Source organism: Nerophis lumbriciformis, linkage group LG19, assembly GCF_033978685.3.
Source record: "Nerophis lumbriciformis linkage group LG19, RoL_Nlum_v2.1, whole genome shotgun sequence".
Classification (NCBI taxonomy): domain Eukaryota; kingdom Metazoa; phylum Chordata; class Actinopteri; order Syngnathiformes; family Syngnathidae; genus Nerophis; species Nerophis lumbriciformis.
The window spans coordinates 9814168-9829760 of record NC_084566.2 but is presented as its reverse complement, the minus strand read 5'-3'; the positions used below and the strand labels follow the sequence as shown (position 1 = coordinate 9829760).

At 42.1% G+C, this 15593-nt stretch overlaps 1 protein-coding gene across 1 annotated transcript; it reads left to right on the top strand.

Moving 5' to 3' along the window:
- Window positions 1-4851: 4851 nt before the first annotated feature.
- On the top strand, window positions 4852-15167 carry LOC133618374 (uncharacterized). The gene is made up of 2 exons (XM_061978672.2): window positions 4852-5815; window positions 15099-15167. The coding sequence occupies exon 1, from the start codon at window positions 5035-5037 to the stop codon at window positions 5800-5802; it is 768 nt and encodes a 255-aa protein (XP_061834656.2). The 5' UTR covers window positions 4852-5034; the 3' UTR covers window positions 5803-5815; window positions 15099-15167.
- Window positions 15168-15593: the final 426 nt, after the last annotated feature.

Genomic DNA, 15593 nt, shown 5'->3' with positions numbered 1-15593 from the left:
CAGTACGAAGGTCCTGGGTTTGATCCTCGGGTTCAGAGTCTTTCTGTGTGGAGTTTGCATGTTCTCCCCGTGACTGCGTGGGTTCCCACCGGGTACTTCGGCTTCCTCCCACCTCCAAAGACATGCACCTGGGGATAAGTTGTTTGGCAACACTAAATTGGCCCTAATGTGTGAATGTGAGTGTGAATGTTGTCTGTCTAACTGTGTTGGCCCAGTGATGAGGTGCAGACTTGTGCAGGGTGTACCCCGCCTACCGCCCGAATGCAGCTGAAATAAACTCCAGCACCCCCCGCAACCCCAAAAGGGACAAGCGGTAGAAAATGTATGGATAGGAAAGTGTTTGCTTGTTTGCTATTATCCATATTAACACTCAATCATTTTTGCTGTCCGCAGTCAGTCGGACGCTGTGATTTCTGCTCTGCGCTGGTGCAAGTTTAGACACACTATTGTACGTGTATCAAAAAGGCAACCAATCAGAGAACTGGAAAAATGTACTCTTATTGGCCTTCAATGAGATCGCTCTGAAAAACTATTTTCAACATGGCAGCGCTGCCTGTATGGAACTGAAAGAGCAACTATAAAATGTTAGTATAGCTCTATTTATTCATTCAAAACATCTAAAAGCAGACATGTAAAGCTGGGGTGACATTAGTGATATAAATACTGTATGTGTAAAAATACGAGACCTCGGCTATCAGAATGTCGAGGGACCTCCGTGCTCTTCGCTCCTTTTTGCCCCGAGAGAGACACTCATATTTAGCCATTGCAGACAGCTTCGCGCACTGAGCTTTTTTCAACATTTAGAAGTAAAAGCCTTACATCTTTTTATTTGGATTTTTACACCTAAATAGCTTGATTAATTTCTTATTATATGTCTTACTAATGTGTGGCTCTAATACTTGATCTTTTTTAAATATATTTACAATTTAAATAATTGTAGTTGTTTGTAGACGCTTTTTCTTGCCTTAATTGCAGCTATTCCAAAATAGGGACTATATTCAGTTATTACAATGGAATTCCACTTAATATTTACAAGTATAGTTGAAAGTACAAACATTTACAACAGGATTTTAAAAAATATCAACTGCTTTATTTTAGAGCCATATTTAGAAATATATAAATATAACAGTCTGGTTTTTTGCGGAAAACATTTATATTAATAAACGACTTCTGATTCTGCTTCTGATTTCATCCATCCATCCATTTTCTACCACTTGTTCCTCATCCATACTTGCCAACCCTCCCGAATTTTCCGGGAGACTCCCGAAATTCAGCGCCTCTCCCGAAAACCTTCCGGGACAAATTTTCTCCCGAAAATCTCCCGAAATTCAGGCGGACTCAGGTCCATGCGGACCTGAGTCCGCTAACCCACAATATAAACAGCGTACCTGCCGAATCACGTCATAACTGTAGAATGATCGAGGGCGAGTTCTTGGTTTCTTATGTGGGTTTATTGTTAGGCAGTTTCATTAACGTCCTCCCAGCGCGGCAACAACACACAACAACAGCAGTCACGTTTTTGTCTACCGTAAAGCAGTTTGTCTGCCGTAAACAGCAATGTTGTGACACTCTTAAACAGGACAATACTGCCATCTAGTGCATTTGATGAAAGCACTTTTGTGCGTGCCACACAGCAATGCATCATCAGAGAGGGTGTTCAGCATGGTTCGGAAAAATAGTGACAGAGAATAGAACAAGGATGGACAATTCAACCCTTATTCTCAACAATGAGTAGATGAGTGTTATGTGTGTGTGTATATGTGTAAATAAATGAACACTGAAATTCAAGTATTTATTTTATATATATATATATATATATATATATATATATATATATATATATATATATATATATATATATATATATATATATATATATATATATATATATATATAATAAAATAAATATATATTTATAGCTAGAATTCACTGAAAGTCAAGTATTTCTTATATATATATATATATATATATATATATGAAATATTTGACTTAGTATTTCGTCAAGTATGTCTTATATATATATATATATATATATATATATATATATATATATATATATATATATATATATATATATATATATATATATATGAAATACTTGACTTGGTGAATTCTAGCTGTAAATATACTCCTCCCCTCTTAACCACGCCCCCCACCCCCCACCTCCCGAAATCGGAGGTCTCAAGGTTGGCAAGTATGTCCTCATCACTGGGCCAGTGTTGGGCAGTACCTCGTTACATATAGCGAAGCTACGTAGCTTAACTAAATTTCCCAGTAGCTTGGCAGAAGCTTCGCTACTTTTTAAATGAGTACCGATTTCCATAGCTTAGCTATTTTTAGATCCATGTAGCGGGTAGCTTTGCTACAAAGCAACAAGTTACAAAAGGAGAGAGAGGGAGAAGAGAAAGAGAAAACAAAGAGAGAAATGGTACAAGTGCAAGTCCACAGGCGGGACAAAAATATAAGGGAAAAATGCATGAAGATTGGTTGGTTTACTATGATGAATCACGATTGGTTAAGATTAGGGAAAAACATTACAGACAGGCCAATCAGAGGCAAGATAGGGTGGGTCATCGAACCAGGAAGGGAAATCACTACAGACACACACATCCCAAATGACGACGAGGGAGTTGGAGAAGAGTAGAGGGAAATATGCAAGCGTGCGATTTAAAAAAACAACAAAAAAACCTGGAAGTGGAAGATGACAGAGGGATTCTCTTCTTTAGATTTTTCTTTTAGCGATGTAGACGACGTCCAGGAAACCCACAATGTGTCTACTTTGCCATATTTGGACAAATGTATGCGTTTTGGTAAAAACAATCCCCAAAACATTTATTTTAGTTGTGTACCTTAAACTTTTCTCGACATGGAAGATGTGGAATACACATTTAAGAACACACATTAAGGTGAGTTGAGTTCAAAGTTTTACTGCACATAATACTTATTATCAACTGTTCCCAAACAACACACAAGTCATTGTTTTTATGTCAAAATTATAGATGCTGTTTTTATTTATTGTCAGTAGAGAAAATTAATAACATCATAGGGGTGGGCCAAATAAAAGGCACACTAATATAAATACATACAGTGGTGTGGGGACCCCCTAAATGACAGTTAATAGTAATGGACCCTTATTGGGGCCATTTGGTTCCATATGTACACACTCAGTTAAATTAACAGTAACATTATTACTTAAAATGTAGAAGTTGGGGGAGAATTTTTATTTGTTTGACTCTGTTCCAGTCAGGAATATATGTTTACGCACAAGCGGTAGAAATGGATGGATGGATGGATGTTCAGTTTCATTGATTTCCGTTCATGTAAAGATGGAGTTTGTTAAAGGGCAAGTGCACTTTTTGGGGGGGAATTTTGTTCACAATTATTATGAAAGACATGACGATAGATGTATTTTTTAAATGTATACTAAATATTAAATACATGTGATCAAAGGTCCGCTTACAACGGAGCCTAAGGGGGCCGCTTTATTCTGCCTATAAAGCCCTTAAAAACATTTTAACACCTCCATTAATGTTTTATATACATGATGTAAGTATATATGTAATATAGTAACAGGCACATGTATAATAAAATGTAATATTTACATATGTTGATCATTTTAAGCATACGTGTTACATACCTGTGTCACAAAATCTAAAAGAAAAAACATGGTCACAAGTATTATATTTTGTGAACTCCAGGTTGGATTGTTACAACTACCTGCTAATAGTCTGACCAAACAAGTCTGAGTCCAAGAGCCTTACTGCCCTTGTTTTTTTTTATACAATATACAATTTAGTTTAGAATTCTCCTCCTCACATACAAAGCACTTCATTGCCAGCCACCATTGTGCCTTAAAGCAGTGGTCCCCAACCTTTTTGTAACTGCGGACCGGTCAACGCTTGAAAATTTGTCCCACGGACCGGGATGGTATTTTTATTTTTTTTTTGTCATAAAAAAATACAATCATGTGTGCTTACGGACTGTATCCCTGCAGACTGTATTGATCTATATTGATATATAATGTAGGAACCAGAAATATTAATAACAGAAAGGAACAACCCTTTTGTGCGAATGAGTGTGAATGAGTGTAAATGGGGGAGTGAGTTTTTTTGGGTTGGTGCACTAATTGTAAGTGTATCTTGTGTTTTTTATGTTGATTTAATAAAAAAAAAAAATTATATATTTTTATTTTTATTTTTTTTATTTATTGTGCGGCCCGGTACCAATCGATCCACGGACCGGTACCAGGCCACAGCCCGGTGGTTGGGGACCACTGCCTTAAAAGGTACAAAAGCAAATTTTCTTACCTATTGGTACGCGTTTTTGTGTATTTGGGATCTGCATAAGTCCCGGAAATGTGTAAGCCAACCATGTATTTATAAAACAATATTGCCTTCCTTCATACTTCCTTCAAACGAATCATTTGGAATTTGTCATTTTGTGATATTTTTCCCAAGTTGACGTCAGCGGATATCTCCATGGATGATAGATATTTACCCGAAGATTTTTATGCGAGTGCGCCATTCTAGTCCGACAATGTAGTCAAAAAGCGCCTTCTTTTTTCTATTCTCTTGTTGTGGGCTATAGGCTGGCATGAGATGCACATGCATCCTCCAGTGTTGCCAGTTCTAATACAAAATAGAGTATAGTTCTAACTTATATCTGTCAGTAGACTCCTTATGGAAGTGTTAAAAACTACAACATGGCAGGCGGGGAGAAGACACCGTCAAAGTGGAGCCATGTAAATCAGACTGCCCACAAAACGGCGCATCCTGAAGAGACGGTCAGAAAGTAGCTTGAAGATTGTCTGTAAGTTTGACTGGGAGATGATGCGTCAGTAGGCGATGATGCGTCAGTAATGCTGTAGTCTCGCGAGAGAGAGCGTACGTGACGCGGGAAAAAAAATAGAATCAAGTGGCACACGCAGCTGCCAAACAATTCTGATTCATTCAGAAAATAAAGCAAATAAAACTTAAATATCAAAATCTGGAGGCACTTGAAGGCTACATCGAAGAGTGCTACGATCGTCTCGTCATGGGGAAACCATCTAAGACGCCAACGTCTAAAAGAAGCCGCCCGGAGGACTCACCTGGCCATGTGTCACCACCGGGCACAAACTTCACCGACATCCTGGATTCCATCGACAAAAGGCTGACTTGTTTGGATGGCCGCCTCGCACTTGTCGAGGTTCTCCACAAGGAATTCCAAGCCATCCGAGAGAGTTTGGAATTCGGACAACAGCAGGTCATTTCTCTCGCCAAGGAGAACGCCGCTCTTCGTGAGTCCGTAAAATCCCTCACCGACGGAGTGACGCAACTCACTCGAGAAAACAGGAGCATGAAGGAGACGATGTTGGACCTCCAGGCGAGAAGCATGAGGGACAATCTGGTCTTCGCGGGAATACCGGAAAAGACCGAGGAAGATCCAGAGGAAACCATCAAGTCCTTCATGGAACACCAGCTCAAGCTTCCAGCGGACACCATCAGGAACATCACCTTCCATCGCGTCCACCGGCTTGGAGCCAAAAAGCCGGAGAACAGGAGGCCGAGACCCATCGTGGCCAAATTCGAACACTTCAAGCAGAAGGAGCGGGTGAGGAACCAGGGCCGAGAGCTGAAAGGATCCAACTTCAGCATCAACGACCAGTTTCCAAAGGAAATTCTCGACAGGCGCCCCCATCTGTTCCCGCTTCGCAAGAAGTTTATCACCGAAGGATGCCGTGCAGTCATCGCGGTGGATAAACTTTTCATCAACGGCCAACTTTACCGTGATCCAGAAGCCACGCCGTGGCTGTATTATTAGCGTCTGAAACACGGTAAATGTTGTATTTTTTGTTTGTTTTGTTATTCCATTATGCTTCAATCCCTCTCTTTTTTTTCCCCCTCTTGCTCACAATACACCTGTGCGTCACATAGCGCTCACGTAAACACCATACGCTCTCTCTCTCTCTCTCTTTCTTTCGGTAAACCAACATGTTTACTATTTTACTTTCTTGTTTTCCTTTTTATGTCACTTATTTCACTACCTGTTTAATCCACCACTTTCTTCTTTTCTTTTTATGTTATGCTTTTTGTTTTGTTTTTCTCTTTCTATTTCTCCACCTGTTGTGTGTCCCCTTGTTGTCATCAGCATTTACACTCACAGCTAATACATGCACAACTATACACACTCTGCACACCTACATATATGCATGATAGGTTTACATTTAGATACAGACATGCATTATTTACACATAAAGTACACACATACATCCACACACTTAGTTACAGTCTAGTTTAGTATGTCCACTATACAGTTTGTCACTTGGAATGTGCGTGGTGTCGGGTCAAAGGAAAAAAATATAAAAATTCTTAATCATTTGAAGAGCATGCAAGCAGACATTGCTTTACTACAAGAGACTCACCTCTCCAAGTCCGATACCTCAAAACTGCATTCATCGCAATACCCACACACATACCTTGCTAGTTACAACTCCAAACAGAGAGGCGTAGCCATTCTCATAAGTAGAAAGGTCAACTTTACAGTTCATAACTCCATTACTGACATAGAGGGAAGATACATCATTCTTAATATTTCTGTTGACGGGAGAAACTTATGTATCGCCAACATTTATGGTCCAAATGTTGATGACCCCTCCTTTTTTCACACTTTCTTCTCTTCACTTTCTCCTCACTCAAACCACTGCTTGATTCTAGGAGGGGACCTCAACTTAGTATTTAATCCAAATATAGATCGGTCCAGAGTGACTGGGAGTCACCATGAGTCTCAGTCAGTGGTAATACTTAAGCAATATATGAAGGATTATGGTCTTTGCGATGCCTGGCGTTCTTATCACCGCACTCTTAGGGAATACACTTATTTTTCTCCAGTTCACCACTCATTCTCTCGCATTGATTACTTTTTAACTAGTAGCTCAATTTTATCTGACATCTCAAACATTCACATCCATCCTATCATCATCAGTGACCATGCACCTGTCTCACTTTCCCTCACCAACAAAACTATCACTGCACCTATCAAACAATGGAGACTTAATACATCATTACTAAAGGACCCAGACTTCCTAAACTATTTTGAGAAAGAATGGACAGATTTTTTAGATTTTAATGATCAACCAGAAATCACGGCGTGCGTTCTCTGGGAGACGGCAAAAGTAGTTATGCGAGGAAAAATTATTTCTTATTCATCATACAAGAAAAAAAAGGAACGTTTACTAGAGCAGGAACTTGAAAATGAAATAAAAATATTAGAATTAGCTTATGCGAATTCACAACATGATCACACTCTGAACAAACTGAGAAAACTTAAATTAGATTTAAGAGAAATAATTGATAAGAAAAGTCAATTCCTGCTCCAGAGGTTACGCTTAGAAAAATTTGAACATGACAATAAACCAAGCAAATATTTGGCTAACCAACTAAAATTAAACAAAGAAAAAAACTCTATACCATCCATCAAGGATTCAGATGGGAACATTACACACGTTCCTGAGGAAATTAACTCCATCTTTAGAGACTTTTACAGAAACTTGTATACACCCCAGATTGACCCATCTCTTTCAGACATTGAGACATTTCTCAATGGTATAGACTTACCTAAATTGAATACAAGGCAGGTATCAAATTTAGATCTTGCTATTTCTGTAGGCGAACTACACGATGCTCTTCAACAGATGCCAAACAATAAAGCACCAGGGCCTGATGGGTTCCCTGTGGAGTTCTACAAAACATTCTGGTCACTGCTAGCTCCGATATTTACGAAAATGGCTTTAGAGATTAAAGAAAACTCATTCCTTCCTCCAAATATGAACTCTGCCACGATCAGTCTCTTGCTAAAACCTGATAAAGACCCAACACTTCCATCCAGTTACCGGCCAATCTCCCTGATTAATGCTGATCTTAAAATTATCTGCAAAGTATTAGCTCAAAGATTAGAAAAAGTCACTCCATATATAGTACATCCTGATCAAACAGGTTTCATCAAAGAGAGACAATCGTCCAACAATGTTCGCCGTCTACTCAATGTGATAGACTATTCTGTTATTCATAATCTAAAAACAGCTGTTGTTTCATTAGATGCTGAAAAAGCATTTGATAGAGTGAACTGGAATTTTCTTCTAGCTACTCTACAGAAATTTGGATTTGGAGACTCATTTATAGAATGGATTAAGGTCCTATATAGTTTTCCTACAGCTTCGGTTAGAACGAACAGCCAAATATCTCCAAGGTTTAATCTTATGAGGGGCACAAGGCAAGGGTGTCCACTTTCTCCGTCACTGTTTGCTATATTTATTGAACCTCTTGCAACCGCTATTCGACAGCATGCAAATATTAAAGGCATCCATACCGCAACCGTTCATCATAAAATAAGCCTTTATGCTGATGATGTATTACTTTTCTTACAAAATCCACATTCTTCTCTTCAAGATACAATCTCACTTATCAATAAATTCAGTTCTATTTCAGATTACTCCATCAACTGGTCCAAATCTACTGTGTTACCAATTAATTTTGACTTTCAGAGCACCTCATCGATTCCACTGCATAAAGGGAACATTAAATACCTGGGAATCAATATTTCCTCTACATTGTCAGATCTGAATCGCTTGAATTACTCCCCAATCTTAAAATCGATTGAGGATGATCTGGCGCGTTGGAAAACACTGCCAATCTCACTTATGGGAAGGGTTTCTACCGTGAAAATGATGGTCTTGCCTAGGGTTAATTATCTATTTTCAATGATTCCAACCAAACCTTCTCAAATCTGGTTTAAGTCACTAGACTCACACATCAATCAGTTTCTTTGGAAGAGTAAACCAGCACGAATCAGCCTTAAAACTTTACAAAAACCCAAAGAACATGGGGGTCTAGAACTCCCAAACTTTTCCTATTATTTCCTTGCAAATAAACTACAATATATATTAAAATGGATCAATCCCACTTTATTAGATAGTTTATGGTTAGAGATTGAACAATCACTTAGCCAGGAGATCCCAATTTCTAACTTGCCCTTTATTAGCCAAATTCTCCGAAAACACAACTGCTTTAAAAGTATTAATATACGCACTACCTTAACAGCTTGGTGGGTGTTTTTGAAAATAACTGGGTCCCCGCTCACTCCATGCCAATTTACGCCTATTTGGAATAATCCTGATTTTCTTCTAAACAAGAAGCCATTGAACTTTCCAACATGGTATGATAAGGGAGTCGGATGCCTTGGGGATATCATCAATGCAAACAGTTTTATCTCTTTTAAAAGTTTAATAACACAATATGCAATCAATCCTAATAAATTTCTAGAATATATACAAATCAAATCTGTAATCAGCGCAAGATTCAACAAAACAACATGGGAAAGTAATCCTACGACCGTTAAATTCTTCAAAACATCTGCCCCCAAAGCTTTATCCAAATTATATGCTCTCTTATCAAAAATAGATAACACAATAAGTATTCCAACTTCTAAATGGCACTCAGACGTATCAACAAGCTGTGACCCAGAATTCTGGAAACAAATATGCCTCAATACTACTCGTTTGATTAAGAATCCAAATGTACGACTGATTCAGCTCAAAATACTTTACAGAATACATTACACCGGTCGAAGAATGTATAAAATGGGTTTAGCTGACTCTAACATCTGTGTACACTGCTCAGATAATAAGATAGATAATTACTTGCATTCAATGTGGTCCTGTGCTCCCGTGAGTAACTTTTGGCTTGGAGTGTGCGAGAACCTATCATTAGCGTTAGAGATTCCTATTCCCATCTGCCCCGCACTCTGCCTGTTGGGTGATCTCTCCGCAACTGATCTTGATATAAACAAAACATACCTCCTTATAAATGCGTTAGGCATCGCCAAGAAAACTATTCTCATAAATTGGAAATCAAAAAATAATTTATGTATAAACCTTTACAAAAACATTTTATTAGATTATGTAGTTATGGAAAGAATGTCTGCTGAATCAAACCAACAACTGACAGAATTCCGATCTCTTTGGGCACCGCTAATTAATTTTCTGACCTGACTCCCTTGGGGGCCGGGGCTGGGGCTCTGTCCCGGGGGTCTTGCTCCGTGGGTGGGGGGTCCTGGGTGCCGGGGGGGCCGTGTGCCGCGGGGTCGGGTGGGCCTGGGGTGTGTTTCCTGGTTCCGGCCTGGCGGGCCGATCCGTGGGTGGTCTGGTGGCTGGGGGTGGGTGGAGGTGCCTGGGCGGGTGTTGGGGTGCGGGTGGGGCTGTGGGCGGCCGCCTTGGGTTGGTTGGGTGGGCTGTCCCTCCCGTGGGTGGTTGGGCGGGGGGTTGCGCCCGTGGGGCTGGGGTCTTGCCGCTGTCGGGCGGGGTCGGCTCGTGCCCCTCTGGCTCCGGGTGTCCGTGGGCTTCCTCCTTCCCCTGGGGCGCGGGGCGGGGTCTGCCCGGGGTCGCCCTGCGCTGCGGCTGTGCGGGCCTGCCTGGTGCCGGGTTGGGGGGACTGCTTGCCTCCCTTGTTGGGGCCCCGGCGGTGCTGCCCGACTGCCCTGCGGGAGTCCCCCTCCTGTGTTTTACTCTGCCCTTATTTTTTTATTAATTTTATTTATTTATTTTAATTAATTTTATGTGTATATATATATATATATATATATATATATATATATATATATATATGTATGTATGTGTATGTATGTATATGTATGTATGTATATATGTATGTATGTATGTATGAATGTATGTATGTATGTATGTATGTGTATGTATGTGTATATATATATATGTATGTGTGTATGTATATATATATATATATATATATTATTATTATTATTATTATTATTATTATTTTTTTTTTTTTTTTTTAATCTATTTAATATATTTAACTTATTCTGTTAAATTATATATGGGTACGCGTGTATGTGGGTGTGTGTACGTTTGTATATATGTTTGGTGAAATCTGTGTGTATGTATGTAGGTACATATGTATGTGTCGCTGCCCCGGTGTGCATTGCTGATCGCGGCGCCGGGTCTGCTGAGGTGCCGTGGCATGCCGGCTGTGGGCGCAGGGCTGGGCCCTTATGGCTTTTTGCCGGATGGGATGCCTGGTGGGTGGTGGGCGGGGGGGGCCTGGACGTGCGGGAGGGGCTGCGGGGTTTGGTGGCGTTGGGCACTGTTGGCGACCAGGCCTCTTGTTTATTTTTATTTATTTTATTTTATTTAAAGGGTTTATTTTTATTTTATTTTTTTTTAATTTTCTTTCTATTTTTTTTTTTTAAATTTTGTATTTATTTATTTATTTATTTTTATTTTTTTTGTGTGTGTGTTGTGTATGTATGTGTTTGTGTATATGTGGGCTTATGTATATGTGTGTGGGGTGTATTAATGTGTATATATGTGTGGATGTGTATGTTTATATGTATATGCATGCGTGTGTATATGTGTGTATGTGTATGTATATGTATATGCATGTATGTATGTGTATATGAATGTGTAGGTGTGTGCATGGGTGTGGATGTCCGGTGGCTCAATTGGCCTGGCGGTGGATGAGTTGGGGTAGGTGGGTTGGTGGCCTCGGTGGTAGCCGGGGGTGTGCGTTGTTGTGGTTTACGGGGTCGGTCGCTTTTTTGTTTTGGTTTCGGCGGCCGCGGGTGTTTACGCTGCGGACGGGCGGTGGTGGTGATGGTTGCTGCGGTGATACCAGCGGTTGGCATCGCTGTGTTGGGTTGGAGTGGTTGGGGGACTGTGGCTGGTGTCTGTGCGCTTGTGGGGTTGTGGGGCTGGCTGGCGTTGGCTTGCCGGCTGGTTTGGGGGCTGGCGGGCGGACGGGATGCATTGGCTTCTTGCCCCGTTGGGGGGGCTCCTTCCCCTGGCCGGGACTCGTATGGGCACGTTGCTGTGTGGATGGCCGGGATGCGGTGTTTGCATTGGGCGTGGGGGCTGTGCGGTTTCTCTGCGTTTGGTTGCCGGTATGGGCTCTGCAGGGTTGGGTTGGGGCGGGCGGGGGATGGCTTTGTTTGGCGGGGGGAGGGGCTCGCGTGGCGTCACGTTAAAGTGGTCTGGTGTGGGTCACGGGCTGTGGCAAGGGGGTGGCGGCCTCCTGGCCGTAGTTCCTGGTTGTCGGCCGCGTGGACTGGGGGAATGTCCGGGCCCTCTACTCCTCCTACTTATAGCGCACACAGTCACACATATATAGGACTTTGGGGATTGTCCTGCGGGGAGGCATGGCGGGGGGTTGAGGATGCCTCCAATGGGGCTCCAGTCCTCCTGTCTTGTCCCCTGCTCGTCCATCCCTCAATCTTAGCTGCATATTAGACACTTAGAATTTGGGGGGCTTGGTTTGGTTGGGACCCACCATGACCTTGATGTCCCCCAATTTTAATCGCATTATTAGTTCCCACAAGCATACATATCTCACTCACGCTACAGTACACACATCAATAGGGACTGGAGGTCGGCTGTAACGGCTGACCTCCTAATTTTAACTACACAGTAGACACTCTGGGGGCCTTGTACACATGCATGGGGGGTTTGGGGTTCGGCGCACCCCTCATTGCCTCGTCGGCCGGGGGGACTGCGGTCTGGTGGCCTGCCAGGCTTTTATTCATTTATTATTGTTATATATATTTTTTTATTTTTAATGTATTTATTATTTTTATTTTTATTATTTACTTATTTTTATTTTATTTTATTTTTTAAATTTTATTTTTTATTTTATTTTATTTTTTTATTTTATTTTTTTTAATCTTATTATTTATTTGTGTGTGGCGTCGCGCGGGTCTCACTTCCTGTTGGATGGGGTCCGTGCCCGTGTGGCCCGACCTTGCGCTGTGGGGTCTCTGTTGGTGACTTGGTGTGGTGGCGGCGCAGCCCCCGTGTCTGGTCTGGATGCTGTGTCTCGGTTGTTTGGGCGGTGGTGTGTTTGTGCGGGTTTGGGTTGGGGTGGGGGGCCTTTTGGTTGGGGGGGTTGTTGGTGTCTCTTGTTTGCGTGTTGGCGTTCGGGCTGACCGGCGGGCTGGCGCCGGCTGGTCTCCATGGCCCTGGTGGCGTGTGGTTGCTGGTCGCAGTTTTTTTTTTGATCGCTTTGATTTGATTGGCTGGTGCTGGCTGTCTGGGGTTATTGCGGCTGCTGTTTCTGTTGCCGTTTGTTTGTGGTGTGGGCGCCCGTGGCTGCTGGGTCTGGTGCAGGGGTGTGGCTGATGTTGTGACTGATGGCAGCGCGCGCGCGTGATGGCTGTCGGGGCTGACGAACTGTGTATATGTATGTATATGTGTGTGTATGTATGTATGTTTATATATGTGTATGTGTACATATGTGTATGTATATGTATATATGTGTATGTGTGGGTATGTATACGTGTATGTGTGTATGTGTATGTATATATGTATGTATGTATGTATATTTCTGGGGGTACGCTCTGGGCCTGCCTGTCAGACGGGGGTCGACGCCTCAGGCTACTGCATCCGAACTGCGTGTCTGGAGCTCCTGGGTCCCGCTGTCCATCCCTTCCGGGTGCCCGTCTTGGTTGGGGCCTGTTGGGCCTAGTCCCTGCGTCTGTTGTGGTAGCTTGGTGCTGCAAGGTATTCCGAGGTGCTGCGAGTCGGCCAGTTGCTGGGGTAGTGACCTTGTTTGTCAGCATGTCTGTGATCTTCTTTTAATTCTTTTTTTTTTAAATTAATTAATTAATTAATTTATTAATTTATTTATTTTTTAATATATTTTATTAATATTATTTTTTAATTTTCCCCTCCCTCAGGGGGGGGGGCTCGGCGGGGCGGTTGCTGGTTGTTCCATCTCCATCGTTGGGGTCCCTGCGGGTGGGGTGGGTGGTTCCCGTGGCCCTGTGCCTGGGTGGTCCTGCGGCGGCCGGTTTGGGTGGGGTGGCCGGGGGCTGGCCTCGCCGCGCTCTCCGGGGGTGGGGGGTGGGCTCGTGGGGGCCCGGTTGCCGGTGGGGCGGGGGCGGTCTTCCCGTCCGGTTGCGGGGAGTCTCTGGGTCCCTCGGGCGGGGCGTCTCGCCTTTCTGCCCGTGTGGGGTGTGGTCTCTCGCTGGCTTGGGGTCTGGCTGTCCCCTGCTTTTCTCGTGCCCTGTCCTCTGCCGGGTGCGTCTGTCTGCGGCCTGCTGCTGGCCCTTGTGGGCGGTACGGTGGGTCGGGCTCTGGGGTTCCTGTCGCTGGCCGGCTTGGCTGCGTGGGGGCGGTGGTCCCTGGTTCCCTGGGCACCACGCCTCCTGTTTGTGGGTTGGGCTCTCGGGGGTGATGGGGCCGTGCTCTGGCTCCCACGCACTCTGGGAGTCGATTGTATTGTACATGCAAATTCACATATGCTCACATACGTACATAGGTACCTACGCTCCCACATACATACACAAATACAGTACATATTTACCTACCTAATGTTCGTACATCCACACGCACATTCAATATACAAACATACACATACACATACTGTACATATACATTCACTGTACAAACACATATACACATTCTGTACATATACATTCATTGTACAAACACATATACACATTCTGTACATATACAAGTACATATGCATACTTACACTCATGCACATAATCACGTTTCATCAAACATATATTAACGTTGTTGCCCTAGGGTAAACTGGGTGTAACACATGGCACACTGACAAAGCTTAACCTATTGTGACTATAACAATCTACAAGGTTAATGTAGGTTGCTTCTCTTTCTCCCCCTCCATTTTTCTGCATTCTTTCGTATCTCAAGTTATCATTACGTATATGTATTGTTGCATTTAAACAACTGTATTGTTGATAATAAAGGTAAATTATTGGTATTGTTCATTATCAATAGCGCTATTTCTATTGGTATTTGTATTGATCCATTTGTAGTGTAATAATGCTCATTGTTATTTCTGTATTATTTTTTATTTTTCGCTAACTGCTTATTTGCTATTACTTTTACCATCATATTTGTACATGTCATATTTGCTGATGTTGCTCTATTGTTGTTGTTGTTGTTGTTTGCTGTTGTTGTTTTTGTCTCTCTGTCTAATCCCCCTCTTGTCCCCACAATTTCCCCCTCTGTCTTCTTTTTTTTTCTCTTTCTATCCCCTCCTGCTCCGGCCCGGCTGCACTAAATGATAATATAAATACATTTAATAAAGTCAAATACAAATAAGGCAACAAGAGAAGTATCCTACACTTCTCTTTTGTAAAGTAAATCTGAACAGCCGACATGGGCATCTACATCAACTATATGATTTGCCTGAGAAGCTGGACAGGACATAAAAAAAAAAAAAAAAAAAAAAAAAAAAAAAAAAAAGAAGATTGTCTGTAAAACATAAATTATGCAAAATTTCGACCAAACAACTACCATTACATGTAATGTATACCACAAGGAAGTGTTTTGAAAGCCTTATAAACCTCATAGTACCATATATGCTCAGAGTTTACAGAATAATTTTAAATAGTAATATGGGAGGTGGTCCCTTCAGCTATAACTCTCTTGTGGAACCATCTTCCTGATTTGCCGGGGGAAGACATCCAGTCTGTATTCAAAAATAAACTCAAAATTCACCTTTTTGCTAAAGGTTACAGTCATGGCTGATTCAGACATGTCCTGGTCATCTCATAGTTATGCTGCTATAGGCCTACCCTTC

Excerpts from the sequence above, each read along its gene's own strand:
- LOC133618374 (XM_061978672.2), top strand. The coding sequence starts at position 5,035 with ATGGGGAAACCATCTAAGACGCCAACGTCTAAAAGAAGCCGCCCGGAG.